At 31.7% G+C, this 24,926-nt stretch overlaps 1 protein-coding gene across 1 annotated transcript in view; it reads left to right on the top strand.

Moving 5' to 3' along the window:
- The window catches only part of LOC117172911 (periodic tryptophan protein 2 homolog), a 272,846-nt gene that overhangs the window by 224,322 nt on the left and 23,598 nt on the right, over positions 1-24,926 (top strand). Inside the window, exon 14 of the mRNA XM_033361205.1 lies at positions 22,927-23,146. Coding sequence (XP_033217096.1) covers positions 22,927-23,146 — 220 coding nt within the window. The remainder of the gene's footprint in view (positions 1-22,926; positions 23,147-24,926) is intronic.

The following is a 24,926-nucleotide window of genomic DNA, read 5'->3' as shown; positions in this document are numbered from 1 at the left end:
TATATCTAGTCGGGAGTGGTGCTGACTGAAAACAGATGATTTGGAGCGATTCGCGCGTCATATGTTGGTCATTCTAAGGACTTATTGAACTACCCTCGTAATTCCATAAAAATATGTGATGAAATATAAATATTATAAACTCAAATTTCTTTCATATTCTGTTTCGAATTGGGAGAGGTCCACTCTAACAAATATTGCGTTCAATAACGATAGTTTATTTTAAACAATACACATAAGTCTCTCCCGACTCTCCTCTCTCGCTTCCAGAACGCCACTGCCACCTCAAACGTTGTGTCATGCACGGACGCTCTTCGCTCGACGCAGATCCAAACTCTCTCTTTATCTCGCGCATCTTTAAGGTTTACTCTCGTTCCCTCTTTCGCATAGATATATTATTCATTTACTGACATAAATTACACGAAAATAAATGTATAAATCATTTTAAAATAGTAGATTTTCAACTCCGAACCCCTAACCCCCTTAACAACAGATATAGTGAAGACCTGTGCTTTTGAACCAAAAAACTCCATACCTCTAAATTTCCAAACAGGACAATTCTGTGTCGTAAAGCAGTTTTATGATTTTGGTAAAAATTAATATAAAAATTTTATTGAAATTCTTTTATAGTAAATTTGAGTAATACCGTAATTTTTGAAATAATATTTTAATGTAAGAATAATCTCTAATTTCTTATTGTTAGCTTTCGACATAGTACATTTTTATGTAGAGAGCATAAAATATATTATTTTACGAAATTTTTACAGTAATGGTAATCGTCATAAAAATGTTTAAAACACATGATTTTTTGCACCACTCACATAATTCAATTTAAATATTTTTGCACCCTTCAAATTCGCAAACGTGCTCCACAAGATTCTACAAAACTGAAACCTGCAGGATTAGTACATTTCTCGTGCCTTTCATAGATTCACTCACTTTTATACCAGGAATATTGAAACAAATCTATATATCTCGGTGAGGATGGTTGATTGTGAACTAATGATTGAAGTTTAATTATATTATTTCTTCCATGTAAATTCATGTCATGATCCATTAACATTACATCATCAGAAAATTTTGGGATAAAGTTTTTTGAAATACGAAATCCATAAACTCCATAAACCATAAAATTTTGAAGTGATCTGCAATGAAACGATTTATTAAATAACTGATCTATGATATTGCAATATAAAAGTTTCCTTACTTGTTAATTTTCCAGATTTTGATGCTTCTACTTACAAGCTTTCCGGTTTAGATAAGTTTTGTTCTACAACAGGGCTAATCTTACCACTTGATTCCTTTAAAACAAGAAATAGTTGTGACAATAGTTGCCCAGTAGCTGATATCAGTGGCTGTATTGTGTAACTGCACTATTCACTATTCTGTGTGCTTTCTTAAATTTTTTTAACCAATGTTTAGAATCTTTAAATCTAATATCATCAATGCAAATTTATTTTTTGGCTTGTAAGGCTTATCGAATTATATTTTAATTATATCTAAATTTAATCTACTTGTAAAAGTAAACTGCTGATTGTGAGTCGCACATATTGTCAAAAATATGAGTGCAGAGTCTTTATCTCTAGAATTAACATTGAATTCATAATAACATTCGTCACGCTAATGAACGCGTATAAAATTAACTTTCACTAATAATTTGTTTTCTAATTTCAAAAAATATCAACTAATATCTTTTTTATCTATTCTTACGAATAACAACAACAACATAAATAATAATAGAAAATAATGGTAGTAATTAGAATAATATTAAAATAATATTGATTATTAAATTAAATTTTTTGATAATTTTTATAATATTTGAGAAATGGTATGACAACAACTGAAAGATTATTACAGTTAACTATTATTAACAATAGTACACTATACATCAAATTTGTAATGAAGTAATTTTAATAACATTCTAATACCAATCTCCATGGAAATAATAATTAAATAGAGAAATAATTTATATATAATTATATACAGATTATTGTTTCGCTCACAACTTTTGTAATCAGCGAGCTCAAAAGCCTCTGCATACGAAATTTCATAAATATTTTCGTTGTTTTCAAAATTTGTGTACGCCATATTGGATCTGCCATTTTTAATTTTCAAAATACGATAGCAGATTCGCAATAGCAATCTTGATATTCCCTGTATACAAACTTTCTACGAAGTTTTATGGATTAAAGTACATACTTATTGTTATTTTGTGATAGGGTTGGTTCAACCCCCTGAGGCGTAAAGTTTTCTAAAAATAACGAAAGACGTCAACTATATTTGCTCATTAATAATGTTTAAATATTTTCTTTAATTTATTTAGTCGTTTCAAACTTGTTTGTCATAAAATTATGCTAAAAAAAACATGTTTTCAACTTCTAAAAAATAGAGGATGCCACCCTTACTGTTTAAAACACCATGGGTCACTTCGTCTTTTTATAAGAAATAACCTCTATTTTTTCATTAAGAAATATTTATTTTAAGCAAAGATATTTAGAAAAAACTATTTTTGCGGGTTTACTTTAGGGGTGGTTTTCACCTCTTAAGAGTGAATACTAGCCGATAAAAAAATACGTGTCTTTTATTTTTTTAAATATTTTGCAACATATATTTAAATCATCAAAATCGGTAAGTTCGGGTTGGGGACCTTTCCTTGTTATTCCGTGGCTGAAGGTAAAAAACAAATGTTTAAGGTGTCTTTACGACGTCGTTAAAAAAATCTCTATTATATATTATATTATGGATGCAGAAATAGATATTGTCGTAACAAGATCGTAAATAATTCGGGTAAGGAAATTTAAATCATTTTCCAGCCACTAATATGTTTTCCTAAACAATATTTCTAGTAGTGTTTTGAGCCCTACGGGGAAGAAGTCTGATGCCAAAAATATACTTGCCTTCCATCCCTGCACCTCCAATTTATAGAATAGGATACTCATTACTAGGGACTTGAAAAATTTCATTCTTCCAAACTCACCTGCGGAAAACTTTTTCCCCCTATTCCTCCGAAACAGAAAGCCCCGGTACTCAAAATCTTTCACCTCCTGCACTGCCTTTCCTTTCACTTCCACTCACCTCCCTTCCTCCTCATTTCCTGAACACCATAGATTTGGACTCCGCATTCAGCTCTAACATATTCTTATGCAGGTATCTTTCAACCTCTTCATTATCTCATTTAAGGCCTCCTCGCTCTTTGCTAGCAACACTATGTCATGTGTCTATGCGAGTGACCGTCTCCTAATTCCTGCCACCACTCCGGCTGCTAGCTTGCTTTCCATCCAGAAACCCTCCGAAATTTCCTTCCCTCCTCTCGCCCTATGTTTCGTCTCTCCATATACCTCCCTCACCCTCTCGATCAGGCCTCTCTCCACTCCCCTCTCTTTCATCGCCTCCCACAAGTGGGCATAAAGAACAACTCAAGAATTTTGGTTGAAAAAATACGACTTAAAAAAATGTTGGAAAATGTTTGACACTTGTTCGAAAAAGTTTTCTAATGCCAAAACGAACTTTAATTTGAAGCTTCATGCATTTGTCGAAATTTGAACAAAACACCTAAACGTACCGCTTGAATCATTACAGAGTATTTTCGAAGCATAAAAAGCACGGCCAAAAACCGACCTAAAATTCGACTATAATTTCGGGTCGACGATCATACGATGGCGACGACCGCGATTTGACGTGTAATCGACGTCACCATTCTGTCTGACAAATGTTGAGTTATACGAGCGTCTACGCTTTATTTGTCTTTTTATTTTTGTAGAATGGTATAGACTGAAATAGAATGGAACATACATAAGTTATCTATCTGGATAGCGACTGTGAAACACTTGAAAAAAGGGGTGCGATAAACAAGATTACAGATTAAATTGGTACAAAAAATCTTTTCGCCTGTAATACATTTTAAAAGGACAAGATTTCAGGAATGTGCACATATTTTATTCTTAATTATGCCCTTTAAAACTTAACTCAAAAGATGATAGATGAGTATATTACATAGCAACCTGTATTTTTTTGGTAGAGACGCGCAAAATGGAAAGCGTGTTCTACTAGTGGGTAATTGAACGTGATGTCTTTTTTCAAGTCGGCGAATCAAGTGCATATAAAAGCACTAAAAAATAAATGTGGCACTTACCGCCATTTTGTATTCCTTGCTATGCGACCGCGCATGCGCCTTTATTTTGTTTCTAGTATATAATATTGGACCTGATACCATAAAACCACTGTTTTGCTGCGAGGTCCAACATTATATATGCAGGTCCACGGACGCCGCGCCGCTTGAAAAGGGAGAGTTTAAGTTCAATCCTCACGCAGTAGAACACCCTCATTTTGTGTGACTACCACAAAATTTATATATTTAACTAAATAAAATTAACCATGTGCACTCTGATTGCTGCCAATAGACGAACGTATGTAAATGGGATAATTATATTGAAATTCCATAAGGTTAACCAAAGTAATGCGAAAGTACGATACCATTTTTTTTTTAATTTCATGACGTATCATTTATTAAACAGTTACATGAAAATTTAATCCTCAAGGTCGAACGTGCTCAATTCACCGGTTGCATCGCACGTGCTTAATTCAACGGAGACAACGTATTTGCTACATTCGAATGAGCTTCAGACCATGAAGACGCTATCTTTAACGTAGACATGACGAACTGTATAAACCTCAGAGTTACCCCCAGCAATCGTCGTTATGTTCCATGCAATTGCGCTGTCAACTTTTACGAAGTGCGAAGCTCTTTGGCTAAATCGCGATACATTTGCATAATTGTGAACTATTACTTAACGAAGGACCGCTCTGAATAAGTCGCGATACTTTAACCTCTCTGTGAAATAGATAGCGAAGTATTTAAGTCATGAACAAAGTCTCATCTGCTCTGGCTAGACCCGATCGTCGTATGAATCATTTTCTAGATAAAGCCCGCTGGTTAAACATTCGTGAGGGACACAAGAGTGGATTCGATCCTGTTACGAATCGTGTATCGCTTTATCGGTGAATTGTGATGGTATATCCCTTCACTACTAGCCAAACTAACTCTGGCTTAGGATCTTGACGTCGTCCTCCGAGTATAGAGACACAAGTGATAACCCTTACTTTTTCTCTTACAATGCTGGTCTCTTTCATTCTCATACAGCAGGACTCGTTGAGTCGGGACAGACTGGGTCACCACTATGAATCCAGCCGGTCGCAGAAATAAATCTTAGCTACAGCTCCTGGTAGTGACAGGCCGTGGCAGGCCTGTCAATTTTCATACATACACCACTGACTTCCATCGCGTGGAGTCTGCTGTGTCTTTGCGCGCGTGCGCCTACTTATCACCGTCGATGGATAATTTTACGAGTGACATTAATGGAAGGTTGTATTCCCATTATATTTTGAAAATAACAAACGTGTTCTTTGTTTTTTTTTTTTAATTTCCAAAGGTTATTGAGTATAAAAACGTTCATTAGTACCTTCTATTTCATTTCCCAATTTTTTAACTCGATATCTCAATTCGAGTGGACGTGAGTTTTTACAATACCACCTTAATCAAAAAGTTTTTGGACTCGTCACCGTGTGGCGCCCTCGTTCGGTCGATTTCAATTCTTCTTCTTTGGTTGTGTTGGTAGAAGTGGCACTGACGTTTTGCCAGATTTTCAGCTTGATAGCTTGACATTTGTTAAAGTGACGCCGTATTGTGTACATCTATCTTTGTGTGTGGTTTCGATTTTTCACAAAAAAAAATGTCATCATAAAAAAATCGAAGATGGCTCTCATGGCTATACCGCAAACCGATAATAAAAAATTTTTTCGAAAATTGGATCAAGCGCTGGCATAAATGCGTTGCAGTCGATGAAGAGTACTTTGAAGGGGACAATATCGATAATGATAAATAAACTTGTATTTTTGATTCTAAAAATAAAGTCTTAAAACATTTTAATCAAGGTGGTATGTCGAAAAATTATTTTCCGTTAAGTAGCACGTGGCCTTAAGGGATTTTGTATTGTCATACAATCAGAAAGTTTTAGACTCCTGATACTGCTGATAACTGCACCCTCTTGTCTGATGACCCTAAAAGTTACTTTGAAGGTATACGTTACGCTTCGGTAAATGGTGAAAGTTAGCAATTTCTGAAAAGATTTACCTTTAAAGTTTGTGCTTTGAGGAGTTACCATTAGCGCTAACTCAAAAGTGCATAGTTAATTACAACAAGAGTCCATTTTTTTTATATTACCGTTGTTTTTTTTTTGTATTTTTTACAATAAAAGTGCAGAATTGAGAGCCAGATTTTATAAATTTAAACCCAAATTTTATTATGATAAAAGACAATTATTTTAAAATAAAGAAATTTAAATACCTAGCAAGTAGACGTATTACATTGTTTAAAAATATTCTTAAAAATAAGTCAAAGATTATACAATAAAAAATAACTTTAATTTGCGAAAATAATTTAATTAATAATTAAAAATGTCCGATTTTTGTGCTTGTCCTAATGTGTTCAGTTTTTATTCTCACAGCTAAGTTTTTTGTTTACTTTTTAAAATCTTTGTCAGTCACTCAAAAAAGCCTTTTAAAGTTTCAACTGTCTGTAAATGAAGTCTATCAATATATATATGTCGAATTTACTGATCCATATCAGCTGTGTAAATCAAAGTTTCTAATTAAAGGATAACATCTGAATTTCATATGATTTCTTAATAATATATTAATTTCATATTTCAATATTAAGAAATAATGCTGTTATTAACATTTTTCTAACCCAGTACAGAATTTGTAAATATTTTACACACTTAAAGGAATAAGAAAATTGAGCAAATTTACCAAAATTTACAATATCTTAGTTTACGAAATTTGAAAACTGTTGGTGTCGGTAAAAATATAGTAAACGTTACCAAAAATAAGATTTCTGGGAACATTTTAAATGATTTAAGTTTGGGAATTATTTATTTAGAACAGCATCTAACAAATTTCGGGACATTAAAAAATTTGTGCAGGAAAACTAATTTATTTCAGAAAATGTTTCAAAGGTTTCTAAGTTGATTTAAAAATAATCTCAAATTTCAAACAAAAATTTTTAAACTTACATTTTTTAGTATTTAAATAAAATTAATAACCTTCTTAAGAAATTTGTAAGAATACGGAAATTTTTTTAAGATTTCTCTAAAAAATTTTAAAATATAAAAAAGATCTCAAAGGCATTCGAATCAGTTTCAAAATTGTGTATGAATTTTAGAAGTTTTGAAGTTTAAAAAAATATTTTAAAACTTTATAAGTTTTCCAAAAATTTATCAAATATTCTAAAATTTCTTGAATACATCGTAAAGTCTTACATATCTTTTAAACTTATTCTAGAACTTATTCGCAGAATCTTGGAAAAATTATTCTTACATAACTTTAAAAAAAAACGGTTACAAAAACTTGTTAACAAATCTCAAAATATACTAAGTGTTCAAAAAATTTGAAACAATAACCAGTTATTCAATATTTTAATTTTGTATTAAAAATTATACTAATTAGTGGAAAAAATCATTAGCTTTCCAGAAAGCCTTTTTTAAGGAGTTGCTGTTTCATTTTTATTCCATTTTTTCGGAAAATTACATTTCTCGGAAACTCTTCGAGACGGTTCTGTGAAGTAGAGGTGACAATATCATTTTACTAAATAGTGTGCTTTAAAAAGAAATGCACACTAAGACTTCCCATGTTGCCAGAAAAGATGATTTTTAAATTTTCTTTTTCGGGATTCTTCAGTCATCTCATTTTTTGAAATGCGTAAAAGTTTATAACAATATTTTTCAATTTTCTTTACATATTATTCTTTCAAAATAAAAAATAAACATTATAATAGTATTATATTATTCAAAACTTTCCCAGGAATGTTAAGAAAAAAATTTTATTTTCTTGAAACATTTCACAATTCTTCAAAATGTTCCAAAATTTTATTTCAAAGTTTTCAAAAATCTACATATTCTTTTAACTTTTTAATAATCTTCTTAATATTAAAATGAATAAAAAACGGACAATTATTTTCAATTTCCCGAGAACCTTGAGAAAATGTTTGTATTATCTTAAAATATTTTTAAATATTCCCTTCAAATTAAATTTAAAAAATGCAAAAATCATTGTTTTTCAAAGTCTTAAAAATCTATATTTTATCTGAAATCTTTTTAAATATCAGCAAAGAACAAACTGAAAACAGCCGCACAAAATGTAAATAGTCAGGTTTTCGACAACAATGTATGCGAAATCTTGTGTCATACAACTTTTAAGAAAAAGGATATCTTGTTTCTACACTGAGAGAAATTTTAAGAAATTCATTCACGGAACTGCTCCTTGATTTTATTTTAGCTTTGGCACAATAACTAAGATTTCGGAACCCTTACTTTAACAGCAACTCCCGTTCGTTCTTGCGCCAAATCTAGAATTAATTTCGTGAATTAATCTTTTAGCATTTCTCTCCGTGTAATTTTAAAGTATATATGTAAAGGAAAAGATTTAAAAACAGTTAAGACAAAAAGCAGGATTTTAAGGATTACGAACAACAAATTTAGAAACTTGTTAAGAATTTTAAAAAGGTTTCAAGGGAATGAAAGAATATTCTTAAGATTCAGATGAAAATTTGAAAAGATTTTTAAACATTTCAAAATATTTCTCAAAATTCCGCGAAAAAAATGAATGAATAAAATATTCAATCAAAAAGATGAATTTCTAATGTTAAAAATTAATGTTCTACCAAAAAACAACGTATTTGTAAAAAGTATATTTAAATTATTCATAATTAATAAAAAGTAACAAATGAATAACATAGATTAATATTCGAACAATAACAAACAAATAGAATAGATAGGTTTCTAATAAATACTTAGTTATACATTCATTTAAAATGGTTTTTAAAAACTTTCTAAAATATTTCTATAAATAGCGAGAAAAAACACAAAATAAGTTGTAAAATAGTTAAGTTTCCAACCATTAAACAACGAATTTTATTTAAAAAATTCAATCTTTAAACAAAAAGTTGAATTTTAAACCTATAAAATTAATTTTCTATTCAAAAATATACTTAAATTTTCAACGAAATATTTGCATTTATAACTAATAAATATCTGTTCGTATATCTTCTTTCGTATGTTTAATGCGTATAACTTAAATCAAAAACTGTGATTCAAACTTCTGAGGAATTATAGCCATAAATTGTAACTGTTTTTTTTTTCGATTTGTTTTTAAAGAAGGTTCTCAAAGCACCTAAAGGCTTTGACGATTACATTCTTGTTACGAAACTCGCGCTTCGCGCTCGATACTTCGTGTCCACTTGGAAAACTTCATCAAGATAATTTGTAAATCTTGTTAAAATTTACTAAAAATAACGTTTTAAACTTATGGATCTCTTAAAAAATCAAAATTTCATATTTTTAAAAATAATCCAACTTTTGGAACTTTTGTCTAATTAAAAAATTTCATGCTAATAGTTTCGAAAAACATATATTTTACATACTGTAGAAATTTGGATTGATATTTCTTAACCTATTAAAAAAAAGTTTTTTTTCCTTTTTTAGAAAATTTTCAAAATGTTGAAAAGCATATAACTTTTTGAAGTTTTATCAAATTAAAAAATGTCATTGGGATAATTTGCAATTGTTTTTGACGCGTCTCAGAAAATTTGACAAAAACTTCTAAAACTCATAAAAAATTTTTATTTAAATTTTTAAAAAGCTTAAACTTTTTGAATTTTCATCTGATCGAAAAATTTAACTGACATAGTTTCTGAACATTTTCAAAACTTTCAAAAGTATATAACTTTTCTAATTTTCATCGAAATTAAAAATTTTATTTTGATAATTTGCAAGTATTTTACCCGTTTATAAGAAACATTGTCAAAAAAATTTTATATTCAAAATTTTTTTTTAATTTTTGAAAATGCTCTAAATTTTTTAATTTTTGTTAGGAATATCTGCTTAACGAACTTAGCCTTCATTTTTGTAACCTTAAGAAGTGTATCAAAGGCTGACTTGATTGGACAAACATTTCAAAGGTTAGCGCGGCTACAACATTCAGGTAACCATGCATACAGACAGACACCGATAAAATGTTATGATTTTCAGATTCTGTGAGTGCCGAAACTTAAAGATCCGTTAAAAACCAGAGATCGAAAATTTGGACGATTACATTACACTCTCTTGAATGAGAATGTAAAAATATAGTCAAATTTTCAAATACAAAAATAAATTTTTAACCAAATAGGGTAATGTACGCAATTTTTGGCAGGTTAAGGCAAACTTCAAGGCTTTGAGAAAGAAATTAATGTCAAAAATGATATGTGTGATAAATATAATACTAATATGTACAGTACTAATATAATAGAGTATCAAATTTTAAGCTTTATTTACCTCAATATGGTATATATTAGAAACTGAAAAAATAATTAAAATTAGCTGATTAGCTTAAAAATTCAATTCTTGGCAGGGTTGACGTAATTCTTGGCAGGGATGGCCCCAATCATTGGCACCCTAGTCATATGAAGATGAAATGGTGAAGGAATCACATTAAACAAAACTTCAATAGTATCATTAAGAAGTAAATGGTCAAGAGATACATTGTTTATCAATTATTTTTTATTAATAAACAAATCGTTTGGCCTAAATTACTTAATTATCAGGATCTGTCTAGTCTAAATTTAGAAATTGTGATTCTTCGCCTGTTTTGACTGCTTCAGCAGAATTAGTAGAAACGGTTTTTTTTTTTTTTCGAAAATTGATTTTTGTTTGTTTGTTAGTGTCTTTAGCTTTTAACTTTCTTTTTCGAGTGACTCCTTTAGCAGAATCAATGAGATCGTTAATATTTGAAGATTTATTTTTTATGGTTCATATTCTTTTTGGTTTCTAACTTTTTCTATTTCGTTTTCCTTTTTGCTTTTTAGCTTCCTTAGTCTTAGTTTTATTTTATTTGTTTCAATTGATGAATTGATTTTGTTAACTGAACGCAAATAATCATACATATTTCCGTTTTCACACATTTTAAAGCAATTTCTTGTATGTGTTAGGCTGAAATCGCTTTTCGTCTCAAATCTGCATAATCGTGTAATGTTTCATCAATTGCATGCTAACCTGAAAAATTATTACAAAACGCCTCTTTTCTCTCTACACTATTCAAATCAGCCTTATTATTATTTAACACATTTTCACAAATGTTTAAAATTACAACCAAAATTCTTTTCCTGTATATAAATCATGCAGTAATTTTGTTGGACAGACTAGTACAGCTCCAGTAATTTACTTTAAAATATTTTTTTTACCTTTACTTCGATCTTTCATTCTGAATTTTACAAAACAACAAACGAAGATAACCATACTTTTCCGATTGCCAAGAATAGAAATCATTGCCGCCCTCAATAGTGAAAACACATGAGGGGACTCCACTCCACGGACTACTTACTATGTTCAAACGTCAATTGTTTACATCCTGACAGTTTGTAGTGACGATTTGAGTCGTTATTAATAAAATTATTATTAAAATTATTAGAGCGAAGGAAACTTTGAAAGACGTCACAAATTGAATTGTGCATTTGATGAAATCATCAAATGCAGAAATGAATATAGTGGGGGTGAAGGGGTTATAGCGTCGTTCTCACTATCGGGGGTAATCATCGACATATAGAAATGGACCGGTAATGATGTCGGGAGAACGGTAATGGGCTCTAGAGAAAGAAAAAATATATGAGACGTAGACCTATCTCTTTCTAGATAATGCTGATTGGTCGATAATATTTTCGTTGGGTGAAGTTTGGCGCAGCACAGGACCATGCTTTGTGTCGCGAGTGGCCCAATAATGTGACGTTTATCGCACTTTTCAGAAATGATTTATTTATAATTTATTGTAAATAAATATAAAAAAGGGTGGGAGTCTGTGTAGTTTGTGGCTCTTGTCAAGACGTTTATATGGGGATATGTTTTCATACGTAAGTAAAGTTATTGACTGTAGTAAAATAAAAAATTTTACAACAAAAATAAAACCTCAAAATATGAAGTTTTGTACCAATGCAATACGAATGGTTATTTTTTTATGTTATAGAAATATTTTTCAAATTTTTGACAGTTTTTGCATTATTTTTGAACTCACAAAACGATTATTATTGTAGCAGTTTCAATCCAATTTCAAGAAGAATTTAAGGTTAGCAAGTTTTTAAAATAATCTATCTGAAACAGGTTATTTTACATGAATGTTCTTCATTATTAAAAAGAAATTAAAAACAATTTTTAAGAATTTAAAGAACATATATGTATATCAATTTTCAAGAACAAAAAAAAACTCATTTTTAATACACATTTTTTATTTTCCAACATTTTACACCGCCATGTACTAAAATAATCATTGAGAATTTGATTTATAGTCTTTGAAATTAAGCTTAATGTAAAACAAAAAGTCTAGTAATTTTTTTTTTAATTTCCTTAATTTTCCATTTTTCCAGAACTTTTTTTTGCAGTTCATGACTTTTTCAGATCTTCTAGGTTATTTATAAAAAGAGTAATAAATAACATACTCAGTTAGTCTTTCGGCCGAAATGTGCTGCAATAAATTGGGCCAATTTCGAAACACGTGTTTTTTTCTTGTTGAGGAAAATGATCACATTTTTTAAAGATCTTACGATTTCCAAGAAACTTCAAACAAAATGTATATTTTTCAAGTTTTCGAACAATTTATAAACTTTTTAAGAATTTTGAATGGCTCGAAGAGAATATTCTTAAGATTCACAAGAAAATTTGAAAAGATTTTTCATTTCCAAAAATAAATTTTAAGAGATAAGACAATTTTCGGGATTCTTCAGTCGTATGATATATTAAAATGTTTAAAAATGTTTGAAAATATTTTTCAATTATCTTTAAAAATGATTTTTCAAATGTAAAAAATCTGCCCGCGCAGCGCGCACATTCTCATCGTCAGAATAACATAAATACATACAGACATACGTACAGGCAGACAGACACATTCTTAAAAACCTATTTTTTGGATTCAGAGGCTCTCTGATTTGAACGTAAAAACATTTAAAACTTTTCCCAGGAATCTTAAGAACAAATATATTTTCTTAAAACCTTTCAAAATTTCTAAAAAGAGTTAAATTGTGCAAAATTCTAAAAATTGCCTTAAAATTTTCCAAAATATTTTTTGATTTTTTTTTAAAAGTTTTTAAGATGTTTTGAAATGCTTTTGAATATTCGCTTAAAACTAATTAAAAAAATATATATTTTTTCAATTTCCGAGGAACATCAAGAAAATGTGTATTATTTTGAAATATTTTGAAAAATTCTGTTCAAATTAATTTCAAAAAATAAAAAAATAAATCATTGTAAATTCTCTTAGGAAACTTAAGAAAATTTTGTTATTCGCTTCAAACCTCTTTAAATTCTTAAAAAGCGTTTTCTTTCGGAATGTTTTAAAAACTATATTTCGTTAAAAATTTGTTGGCATCTGCGCAAAGAACAGACTGAAAACATACACTAAAATCATATTCATACAGAATTCAATCAGTCAGGTTTTCGAACAACAAATTTAGACGCTTTTTGAGAATTTAGAAAGGTTTCGATGCAAGAATATTCTTTAGGTTCACGTGAAAATTTGAAAGTAATTTTTGTTTGTAAAAATTAATTTTTAGAGAAATTTTAGAAAGAATTAAAAACATTTAAAAAGATTTTTAAAAATTCCGAGAAAAAAATCTAGGCCAGTTAAAATGATATTTAGGAATTTTCGAAGTGTAGAAGTGATTAAAAATATTGTAGAAGTTTAAAAGTATTCCTAATATTTACAAAATATTTATAAAAAAACGACGAATTTTCAAGAAACTGGTAAAAAGAGATATTTCGGGTTCCAATCGTGTAAAAAACTACGAATTTTGCCGACGTTTCGTGAAAATTGCAGTTCACTTCTTCAAGGCTGACCTGAAACTGAGGTATCAGGTTATGTTGTTTTCATTTATACTCTCTACGAAGCATATGATTGGCCAGAGCGCTCCACCGTGGGGACTGGTCGAACCTGATTGGCCAATCAAGTCTTTTTTTTAATCCGGGAGGACGGTAAGCCAAATCGGATTGGTATTATATCCATTGTCCCTATTGGTGTTCTTAAGGTGTTTTAAGATTTCGATTGCTTCTCTATGTCTTCTTGGAAAGATATTGTGTGTTTTTGCCATGACTTTTGTTTTGTCAAATAAAACGTTATGTCCTATTTCGATATGATGTTCAGCTAATGCTGATTGCGTGAAATTTGTTAACCTGACTTTACTCTAATGTTTCTTTATGCGTTGACTCACCTCTCTCCCGGTTTCTGCAATAAAGACTTTGCCACAAGAACAAGGGATTTTATATACTCCTGGATCACTGAAGGGTGCCTTTTTATCTTTAGGGTTATTTAGTAGTTGTCCTATTTTCGCAGGTGGTTTAAATATAGTTTGGATGTTGTGTTTGTTGAGAATTCCTCCTATTTCTTCTGTGACACCTTGAATGTAGGGTAGGGTAGGGGTCGTTTTTCTCTCTTTCTTTCGTAGGTTGTGGTTACTTGTTTTTTTTATTGCTTTATCAATTTGTTTGTTTGTGTAATGTTTCTGTATTAGTATTTGTTTAACGTTTTATAAATCCTTTTATAAGTTACCTTTATCTGTTACGGAGACAGCTCTGTATAAAAGGGAGTTGATGACCGATTGTTTTTGAGATGGATGGTGGTGGGAGGAGGCATGAGGTATCTGTTTGTATGGATGGGTTTTCTGTAAACTTAATGTCCTAATGTGTTATCAGGTCTTTTGTAAACTAATACGTACAAGAAAGGCAATTTTCCGTTTTGTTCAATTTCCATGGTAACGAAACCAAAATTCCTGTGTAAGCTTGGCTTGGTTGAAGATTTTAGTTTCTAGATGTTCCATAAAGATATTGGCTATTACAGGTAAGATTAGAGATCGCATTGCTGCCCCTGAGGTTTGTTCGTAGAATTGGTTATTGAAAGAGAAGTAAGTATTATTGAGAAAGTGTTCTATCAAAGATACGAGCTCGGAAGGGAAGTTTGTTAAAGATTTAATAATAGCAATTAAATCAGAGATTGGTGCTTTCGTAAAGAAAGATACTATGTCGAAACTCACTATGATGTCTTGGGGCTGAATGTGAATCTGCTGTATCTTTTTGATAAAGTCAAATGAGTTTTGGACGTGAGTGATGGAGTTTCCTGTAAAAGGATTCAGTTTTGTAGTGAGGAAGCGTGCTAGATTGTAAGTTGGTGAGTTAATTGTGCTGATGATCGGTCTGAGTGAAATGTTATCTTTTTGGATTTTTGGGAGCCCGTAAAGTCTTGGAGAGATGGGATTAGAAGGGATTAATTTAGATTTTGTTTGGCTGTCAAGTTTACAGTCGTTGAGAAGGGTTTTCGTTTTACTGGCTATTGTTTTTGTATGTTCCTTTTTAAGTTTTGCGTATGTATCGTCACTTAGAAGGTCCATGATTTTGTTGTTATAGACCTCTTTATTCATTATTACTGTTGTGTTGCCTTTGTCTGCGGGTAATATTATAATATCTTTATTTCGATTGAGTTCTTTAATTGTGGTTTTTTCTTGTTTTGTTAAGTTTGAGGATGGAACTTGAGCTTGGCGTGAAATGTTGGCCGTCCTACGTCGTATGTCATTCGTTGATACCTGAGTTTCAGGTCAGCCGTGAAGAAGTAAACCATAATGTTCACGAAACGTCGGCAAAATTCTTAGGGTTTTACACGATTGGAACCCAAAATATCTCTTTTTATCAAAATGAATGATCGTGAAAGCATTAAATGTATTATTAAAGACCTCTACGGGTAGAGTATTCTTACTAAAACCAACACCTTTAGTAAGCTCAGGGCTTCTCAAGGTAAGCTACTAACATCCTTAGCTTTTTTGAAACGGTGCAGGGACAAGAAAATCGTCGCAAAATTCTTACAACGAAAAAATAATTTTGAAACATCTAAATCCAAATCAATTCTGCATAATACAAGTTTGCTTCTCTTGAAAGAAAGAATACAACATACTAAATTTCTCTTGCACACTACCTCCAAAAAAACTATTAAAACTTCACCTTTTCCTATCAAACACTCTTAAATTTGACATATGGTCTACATTGGACCGCATATCTTTTGACCAATACCAACGGATTAAAGAGCTTTCTACTCAAAAACAAAAAATTAAATTTCACAAATTACTTGTAGTAAGACAAACAAAACTAACAGATACAGTAAGAAACATCTCTGACTATCCTGTCAAAATGAAATGATTTCAGCCTTATCTAAAGGACATAATTTTTCAGTAGCTCCATCGAAAATCCCGAAAGAAGAAATAATCAGCAATTTAGAATCCACAATATATACCCTTCCACCCGAAAAAGCGAATGACATACGGCGTAGGACGGCCAAAATTTTACACCAAGCTCAAGTTTCATCCTCAAACCTAACAAAACAAGAAAAAACCGTAATTAAAGAACTCAATCGGAATAAAGATATTATAATATTACCCGCATACAAAGGCAACACAACAGTAATAATGAATAAAGAAGACGTTAACAATAAACTCATGGAGCTTCTAACTGACGATACATACACAAAACTTAAAAAGGACCCTATAAAAACAATAGTCAATAAAACAAAAACCCTTCTCAAAGACTCTAAACTTGACAGCCAAACAATATCCAAATTAATACCTACTAATCTCATCTCTCCAAGACTTTGCAATCTAGCACGCTTCCTCGCTACAAAACTGAACCCTTTTACAGGAAACTCCATCACTCACGTCCAAAATTCCTTTGACTTTATCAAAAAGAAACAACAGATTAACATTCAACCCCCAAAACATCATTGTGAGTTTCGACATAGTATCTCTCTTTGCGAAAGTACCAACCTCTGATATAATTGCTGTTATTAAATCTTTAGAAACTTTCCTTCCGAGCTCGCACCTTTGATAGAACACTGTCTCAATAATACTTACTTCTCTTTTAATAACCAATTCTACGAACAAACCTCAGGGTCAGCAATGGGATCTCTAATCTCACCTGTAATAGCCAATGACTTTATGGAACATCTAGAAACTAAAATCTTCACCCAGATAGCAAAATGCAGTCAGTCTGCACGCATCGTGAATGCCCTACACATACTAATGATCTGTTTCGAACATTTTGGTACGATATATAATAATTTATAGTTTCGTTATTTTCGTTTTTTTTTTTTTTTTTTGAAACTTTTATCAAAATTATGAATTTTTCCAGAGAATTTCTTTTTTGTCATAAAAATTATTTTACAAGAATTTGATAAAATGTTTAATTTTTGAAAATTATCTTCATAAAATTTTTTCAAAGATTTTACAAATAAGAATTTGAAATTCAGACAAAAAATGATATAAAGTCTCTATAAAATCACCTCATAAAAACCGCACATTCTATAAAAAATTATATTAAATTTATATAGAAACAACCTTATAAAATGTTTTTTTATTAATAAAAACTACTCAATAATTTTATAAGATTTTTATAAAAAAAAAATTTCTAGCCAGTTGATTGGAAATTTCTGACATATTTCTAAATCGCAAGAAATTCGAAAATCATAAAAAAATTAAGAAATTTCAAAACATTTGCAACTCTGGAACACCAATTAAAAGGTAGAAAATTTAGAAAATTGTAGGATATGGCAAATTTGAAAAGATTAAAGAAATATTAATAACTCCAAACGTTTGAAATTTAAAAAACATGTGGCCAATATCATTAATTATTCAATTCTAAAGAATTATAGTACGGTCGGAAAATCTTTCATATTCTAGAAATTTATAAAATCGTGGAATGTGTCTAAATATTTTCTCACTTCATAAAATTTGCTAAATTTTTCGGTATTTAAAAAAGCTAGATTTCAAATTTTTTGAATTTATTTGAATTCAGTCAAAATTTTCTTTAAATTCGATAATTTCAACTCTTTAACTTTTCAATATTCTACAATTCGCCTGATCATTCTGATTTTATTGTGTTTCTTAATTAATATGCATTGAAATTATTATTATTTCTGAATTTCTAAGGAGTCCTGATTATCGTCGATTGATTGATCCTCTTTCCTGCTTTTATCTGAGTCGCTGTCGACATCAGCATCACTAATTTTATCCGTGATTCCGAGTTTATTCTGCAGCATTTGAATTTCGTTACCGATTTCCTCCTCCGTTTCCAAACCAGGCAAAGTCTTGTTTTTTTGCGTTGTTTCGTGGCCCTGAGGATTTCTTTTATATCGTTTTTGAACTCCGTCCTATCATAGGGGCCTTTGAATGGACACTTTTGCACAGCAACTGTAATATGAGAATGTGTTGTGTAATTTATGCATTGATCAGAATAATTTTGTTTAGAATTAAGCATACTTACGATACGAATTTGAATTTTCTTGTAAAACTCCGAAATGTTTTAGAATGTTCATAGCATTGACATGTAGTATTGTCAATTGACTCTAAAAATGATACATTTTATGAGATAATAATCTCCTCACAAGTTTTTCACGAACATCGACGGAGTCCTCTGCCTCCATCTGATTGAAGTCATCGACGTTCGACAAGGGGAATCTTTCGAAGGGTTGAAGAAGACTTGTGTTGAAACGAGATTCACCAGCGAGTTGAGCCTGTTTTAGATCTTTAGCCAGCCTATGGACGGCCTCTTTGAGGTCTTCATTTTGTGTCCAGAGGCGTTCATTTTGTTTTAAAATTGGTTCATTTTTATTGCGTAAATTCCTGGAAAAAATGTGCGATTTTTTACTTAGAGACATACTACTTGCAGCAATTAGAATGTGCAGTGCAGGGTAGTAATTAAATTTTTTTTTATTTCCTTTTAAAATACGTAATTTTCAGTCAACTACGAAACGAGACTTGAAGTATTATGACTGAGACTAGAATTGTGAATAAAACGTTCATCGATTGAGAGAATTGAAAAAAATGTTAATTGTTTGTTCAGTTTCCGGAGCAAGGGCTTGTACAGTGCTCATCAAAAATTATACTCACTCAATTTTTAGATTCATCTTGCTTAGCATGGTGACGATGATGGCTGAATCTGTTTCGACAAACAGTATTCCCAGGTTAGAAAATTCTCAAGTGTAATATTTTAGGAACATACTCGTGAGAATCCATCAACGTAGATTCATCTCGAGTTTCTTTCACATGCGAATGGGAATCATCCAAAATCAAAAGGTTGCGAGGAGATTTCGTCGCAGGCGGGCAATAACCTTTAGCTGACGATTCATAGTCTGTGAAAAGTTGAAACAATTAAGCATTTAGAGAACAATATTTCTTCAAGTCATTAACTAAGCTCCACACAGCAAATTACACGTTAAGAGACTTTGCACATAACGCACTTGTGATATGCAAAAGCAATTTGCCTAGTGCCTGATGCAACTGGAGTGGGGGACATTGGCAAAAGGTGCGCCATCGAGGAATCTCCTGACATGGTGTTGAACATTTTCCCGGACTCGAATGATATTTTTCACAATGCAAATATCTGCATTAATGAGCTTCAAAAATCAGTTACGAGTCGCTCTCGAACGCGACCTTGCCAATTTGTAGTTTTTCGAACTGCTCGCAATTTTGAGGATGAATTGTTGCGGGAAGAGGTCATCTACATGCTTTTTAGACAATTTGAAAACATCATTCGGTAGTACCATCAAAAAATCGTTTCGTTCGGACAATCTATTATAATATTGTTCAAGGTTTCAAGCTGGCTTTCGTTGTCTGTTCCGGAATTCGGGCATGTTGTTTTCATAGCAGAAAGTACTCAAAGAGTCTAATGGTCCAAACCTTCTGCCATACTCAATGATATGCAAGAGATTGTGGGTGTTGTAAGAAAGAAAGCCTTCCCCATACAACTCTTCCGCAACAGTGACAAAATTATTGAAAACTGCTGGGCAGTAAGCGAGTTGGTTTTCTGTCACATTTTGGAAATTGATACATCTGATTACGCAATGTAACAGCAAGAAATGGGAGTACTGGTCATTTGGAAGCACCGATTCCAAGACAACTGCATCTTCGTAGAGCAGGAACTGTCTCAATTGCCTTCATTTAGTTAAACTTCGACATGATGGATGGATCACGATTGAAGTTAGGCGGACAATACGTTTCGAACAGTAAAATCCTTGAATCCAAAATTGAAAGCTGGCGTGCTGTAAAACGACGACATGCGAAACCGCCGTTGGCTGAAGCTAATAATAGTTTCAACAAGACACCTAAGTAAACTAAGGGCATGCTTTCTGACAGAACTTGAGTCACCAAACCCATGATTTCTGAAAGAGGTCTGGGGCCCTTATAATGATATTCATCGACCATTTCTTGATACTCGCTGTCCGTCCTCGGGCGATGCTGAGTTCCAAAAAAAAAAAACTGTAGTCCCGTTATTACTTTCCCCTTCCACTCAAAATTTAGAACAAGCATGGAGAGAATTGTGTCCATGATGTTTGAGAAAGAAGGCTTGTGCAACAGCGTCAGCGATGGACAATCAAATCTATAGAGGCAGCAGCCTGCCATTTATTAGGAAGTCACCTTCGTGAAGTGCTTCTGTTATGTAGGTCAAAAGTACTGCAAAGGCCAAAACTGCTTACTACCACGTCGGTGGAGTTTCCCACCATCTGAACTCAAATCAACGATAAGTCTTTCAGTCTTTCTCTAACATAACCTACAAAAGCACATGTAATCTTTTCGTGAGCTATGTGTATTCGTGTAGGTTATGTTAGTGATTTTGACAGCATTTTGCATGACAATTATCGATTGTTTCCAAACTTTAAGTTTTTGCTGCAGATTGTTTTATTTCGTGATATACAAATAAAAATCCAGACATTCCAAAATTTACCGCGAATACACCAACTTCTGTTTTTGCTTTCAGCTGAATAACACATTTCCCTAAATTTCAATTTTTCATTTTGTTTCCTGAGGAAGTATATATTGCGCGAAAACCTGATGAAGAATGAGTTTATTAAAATGTTCAGATTTCTATAACATATATGATGCAATTAAAAATTGTTTTAATCAAATCTACATATGAATTCAGTTCTGACAAAAATGTAAATTCAATATGAAAGATTAAAAGCTTTCATATTTATAATATTAAATGTTTATCCCAGAATAGGTATTTACCCTTTTATTTTTTAGAAATGTTGAAAACACAATTTTTCCCAATACTATATATATTTCCAACTTTACCAAAATATTATATCAACACTGTTAAACATTTCTATTGTGATTTCACAATAAATGTAATGGAAGTTTATTACCAAAACTCACAATGTATGTAATATAATTTTACAACACATGTATTGTGATGCAAATTTTTTTGTATGTTGTGAATTTACAAAACGCTTGTTGTAATTTTACAGTACTGTATTGTGACGGTACAATTTCATGTATTATGAAATTACATTACGTTTTGGTAATAAACTTCCATTACATTTATTGTGAAATCACAACAGACATTTTTCACAGTGAAGCTTAAACAGGATTTTTGATTCCGTTACGTTGATGACAATTTCGTCATCTGGCGACATGGACGAGATGAACTAAATACGTTTTTCAATTTTATCAATCGATTACTTCCTAATATCCAGTTCACCATGGAAATTGAACAAAACGGAAAAATTCCTTGGACGTATTAGTTTACAAAAGATCTGATAAAACGTTAGGACATGAAGTTTACAGAAAACCCACCCATACAAACAGAAACCTACATGCCTCCTCCCACCACCATCCATCTCAAAAAGAATCGGTCATCGACTCCCTTGTATCCAGAGCTGTCTCCATAACAGATAAAGGTAACTTACAAAAGGAATTACAAAACGTTAAACAAATACTTATACAAAACAATTACACGAACAAGCAAATTGATAAAGCAATAAGAAAATACCCTTAAAAAAAACAAGTCAACAAGTCAGTTAGCTTAAATGTAATTCTATACGTCCCAATCAACTCCCTGTTACCGCGTTACTAGATGAAGCACTGCTATTTCATTTACAAGAGGCCCGGAGGAAATAAGGGAGCGTTCAAGTATTCCGTGACGCGTCTGCTGTAGTCTGCTTTAGTGCAGTGCCTATATTAATGTTACATACACTTACCTTATAAAAAGTGTTGCGTGGGGGAAGGGGGGGGGGGGGTAAAAATGGCAGGAAAAGTTCTAGGTTAAGAAATAGAATTTTTAATTTCGCTAAATAATAAATCAATAAAAGAAATTATCTAAAGTAACTGAATAATAGCGTGGTTAATGGTTAAACGAGAATGATTCATTAATAAAATAATGTGACATATATTTTATAACAGAAGATAAGAAAAATAAAATAAATGTTCATTAAAAGAGATGTGAGTGGTATCGATTATTTAAAAATCATGGCCAGTAAAATGTAAATCAAACCTTTTAGTAATGTCTAAAACCTTTAAAAATATCTAATGTCTTTGAAATGTCTTTGAAATGTCTAAAATATTCAAAACGTTCAGGTTAGATATCGGAAGATAATAAGTTTAAGTGAGAAAGCAACGCTAAAAAATACGAGAAGCTCACACTTCTTTCCATTAAGGAAAGCGATTGAATGCCGGCGCTCGAAATCGCTCACTTATACCATAAATCTGTTTTCGTGTTTCATTCGATGCAATGACGCCCATAACATATTGTTATTCGCCGTATAATTTGAAACAAACATTTCGCCAGAAAGTAGTCGAAAATCGCGCCCCAAATTCAAAAACGGTGCCTACGTTAAGGATATATCACCTGTCACTAGATTTCTTTTTTTCAATAATATAAATTGTCCCTAAAAGCGCCCTCTTTTATTTCAAACTGATTAAAGAAGAATCTAGGGTTTGAAACGAATTATTGTATTTCATTATATAATATTTGATGTTATACATATATACATGCAGGATTGACCTCATGGTCATTTATTTATAACAATGTTTCTTTTAATTTTTAGTTTCACTGACGTTAGCGGTATTGTCCAATATATATGTGGAAAAGGTTATGAAATTTGCTGCAGCGGAATTAGAAATTACAAAACACTTACAGTTTTATTTAATATGGATTGAGACTATTTTGACTGAACAAGGAGTTGGAATCAGAACACTGCCACTGCTGTCGATTTTACTAATACTACATAAAAATATACGAAGAAGATATGATGACCTCAGCAAAATGTATGAAGTAGTACTCTAATTTATTTTTGTTTTCTGAAAGAAAGGGTGCCAATAAGGATATTATTCCCACCTCGTATTCTCACATGATAATTTCGAAAAAAACTTCTAAAGAAAAGATCACAAACAGGGGTTTATTGATACCCTTACTTTGTGTTAAAAAAATATATGTTCACTATTTAAATATTTTATGTACCGTAAATCAGAGTAACTCTCCAGAAATCATTCATCATAAGTATCTTAACTATGCGAATTAATTTTTTGGGTTTCATAGCGAAACCTTATTCAGTCGGTAAAATGCCTGTCCGTCCGTTACCTCGCCTGGCGTAAAAGTTATTAGGTCTACCGACTTCATTTTTTGCAGGGATATGTGTTCTGCGTGTCTAATGCGAGTAAACATTCTGAGAACCTTGAGGAAAATGCAAATCGTAGCTTTGATATGCAAAAACAAGAAAATTTTAGGCCTTTTAACACAAAATTCTTCAAAATTGACTCAAGTCGGCTCAAAATCAGCATTCAGGATCCAACATTTTCTAGAAAAGTGAAAAAATTTATTGATTAACTCTTAGAGTCAACATTAAAGAAATTATTTACCAATTTAACTCAAAAGCAACATACGGGATTGGAACTTAACAAAAAATTTAACCGTATCCGTTTCTACTAAACCCTTAAGTGAGGGGCCTTACCGCCCGTTTCACAAAGTGTTTCTGATTAAGCCGGTAAAACTAATAACTTCCGCGCTAGACCTGTGCTTTTCCTTACTAAGAACATGGTAAGTTGCACTTGCCATAATGGTCACAGTCGCCCGTATCACACGGATTACTCACATAGAGTTTGACCCTTTTTTTTGTAGTTTTTTGTGTAGAATGTGACGTCAGGGACACTTGAACGTCGAGGGTCCCATGTTTGCTCGAGTCAGGTCGGTTTTACTCTCACTACCTTCTAACACTTTACCTGGTCCCTTGGACCTCTTAAAATTTCAGTAAGATCTTTCAATCAACGAAGATTATGATATGAAGACGAGGATTCCTTTTCTCTCACTCAACCGTACGGTGCGTTTCTCTCTCTCTCTCTCTCGAATTAATTGAGTATTCAAACGTAAAGCTTTTGCAAACAGCTGACTTGACTATAAATTTTTTACAAAAATTGTTTACTGCATATTTTCTCTATCCATTTCTTGTTTTAATTAGGACATCTTGCAGTAATAAAGAAATTATGGACTTTTAGCTAATTCTCTTTTTTATATAAAAAATAAATAAAATCACGAGAATGATTCACTGATATTCGCTTATGATTCATCGGCGAATGTAACTACATATTCACAAAGTAATATTATTTAAATCGTATAAGAGTCGTTACACATCAATTGAGAAAGATAAAATTGTACTCCATATGTTATATAAAAATAATTAAATTTGTTTATAATATTTAAAAATTTATTAAAAACTCAAATTTCTATTATATTCTGTTTCGAATTGGGAGAGGTCCAGTCGAACTTAAATTGCGTCTCACCCTTCTTTGTCCAATAATGATACTTTTATTTGAAACAATACATATAAGTCTCTCCTGCCTCGCCTCGCTCGCTTCCAGAACGCAACTGACTCCCTTCGTAAACGTTGTGCCGGGCACGGACCCTCTTCGCTCAATACAGATCCAGACTCTCTTTATCTCTCGTGCATCTCTAAGATCTACTCTCGTTTCCTCGTTCACATGGGTATATTATTCGTTTCCTAATACTTTCTTTAACATCCTTATGTTATTTACATCTTTTAGGCGTGACTGT

This window comes from Belonocnema kinseyi, chromosome 5 (assembly GCF_010883055.1).
Source record: "Belonocnema kinseyi isolate 2016_QV_RU_SX_M_011 chromosome 5, B_treatae_v1, whole genome shotgun sequence".
Taxonomy (NCBI): Eukaryota; Metazoa; Arthropoda; class Insecta; order Hymenoptera; family Cynipidae; genus Belonocnema; species Belonocnema kinseyi.
Note: the sequence above shows the minus strand (reverse complement) of the source record. Positions and strands in the feature narration are given on the sequence as shown.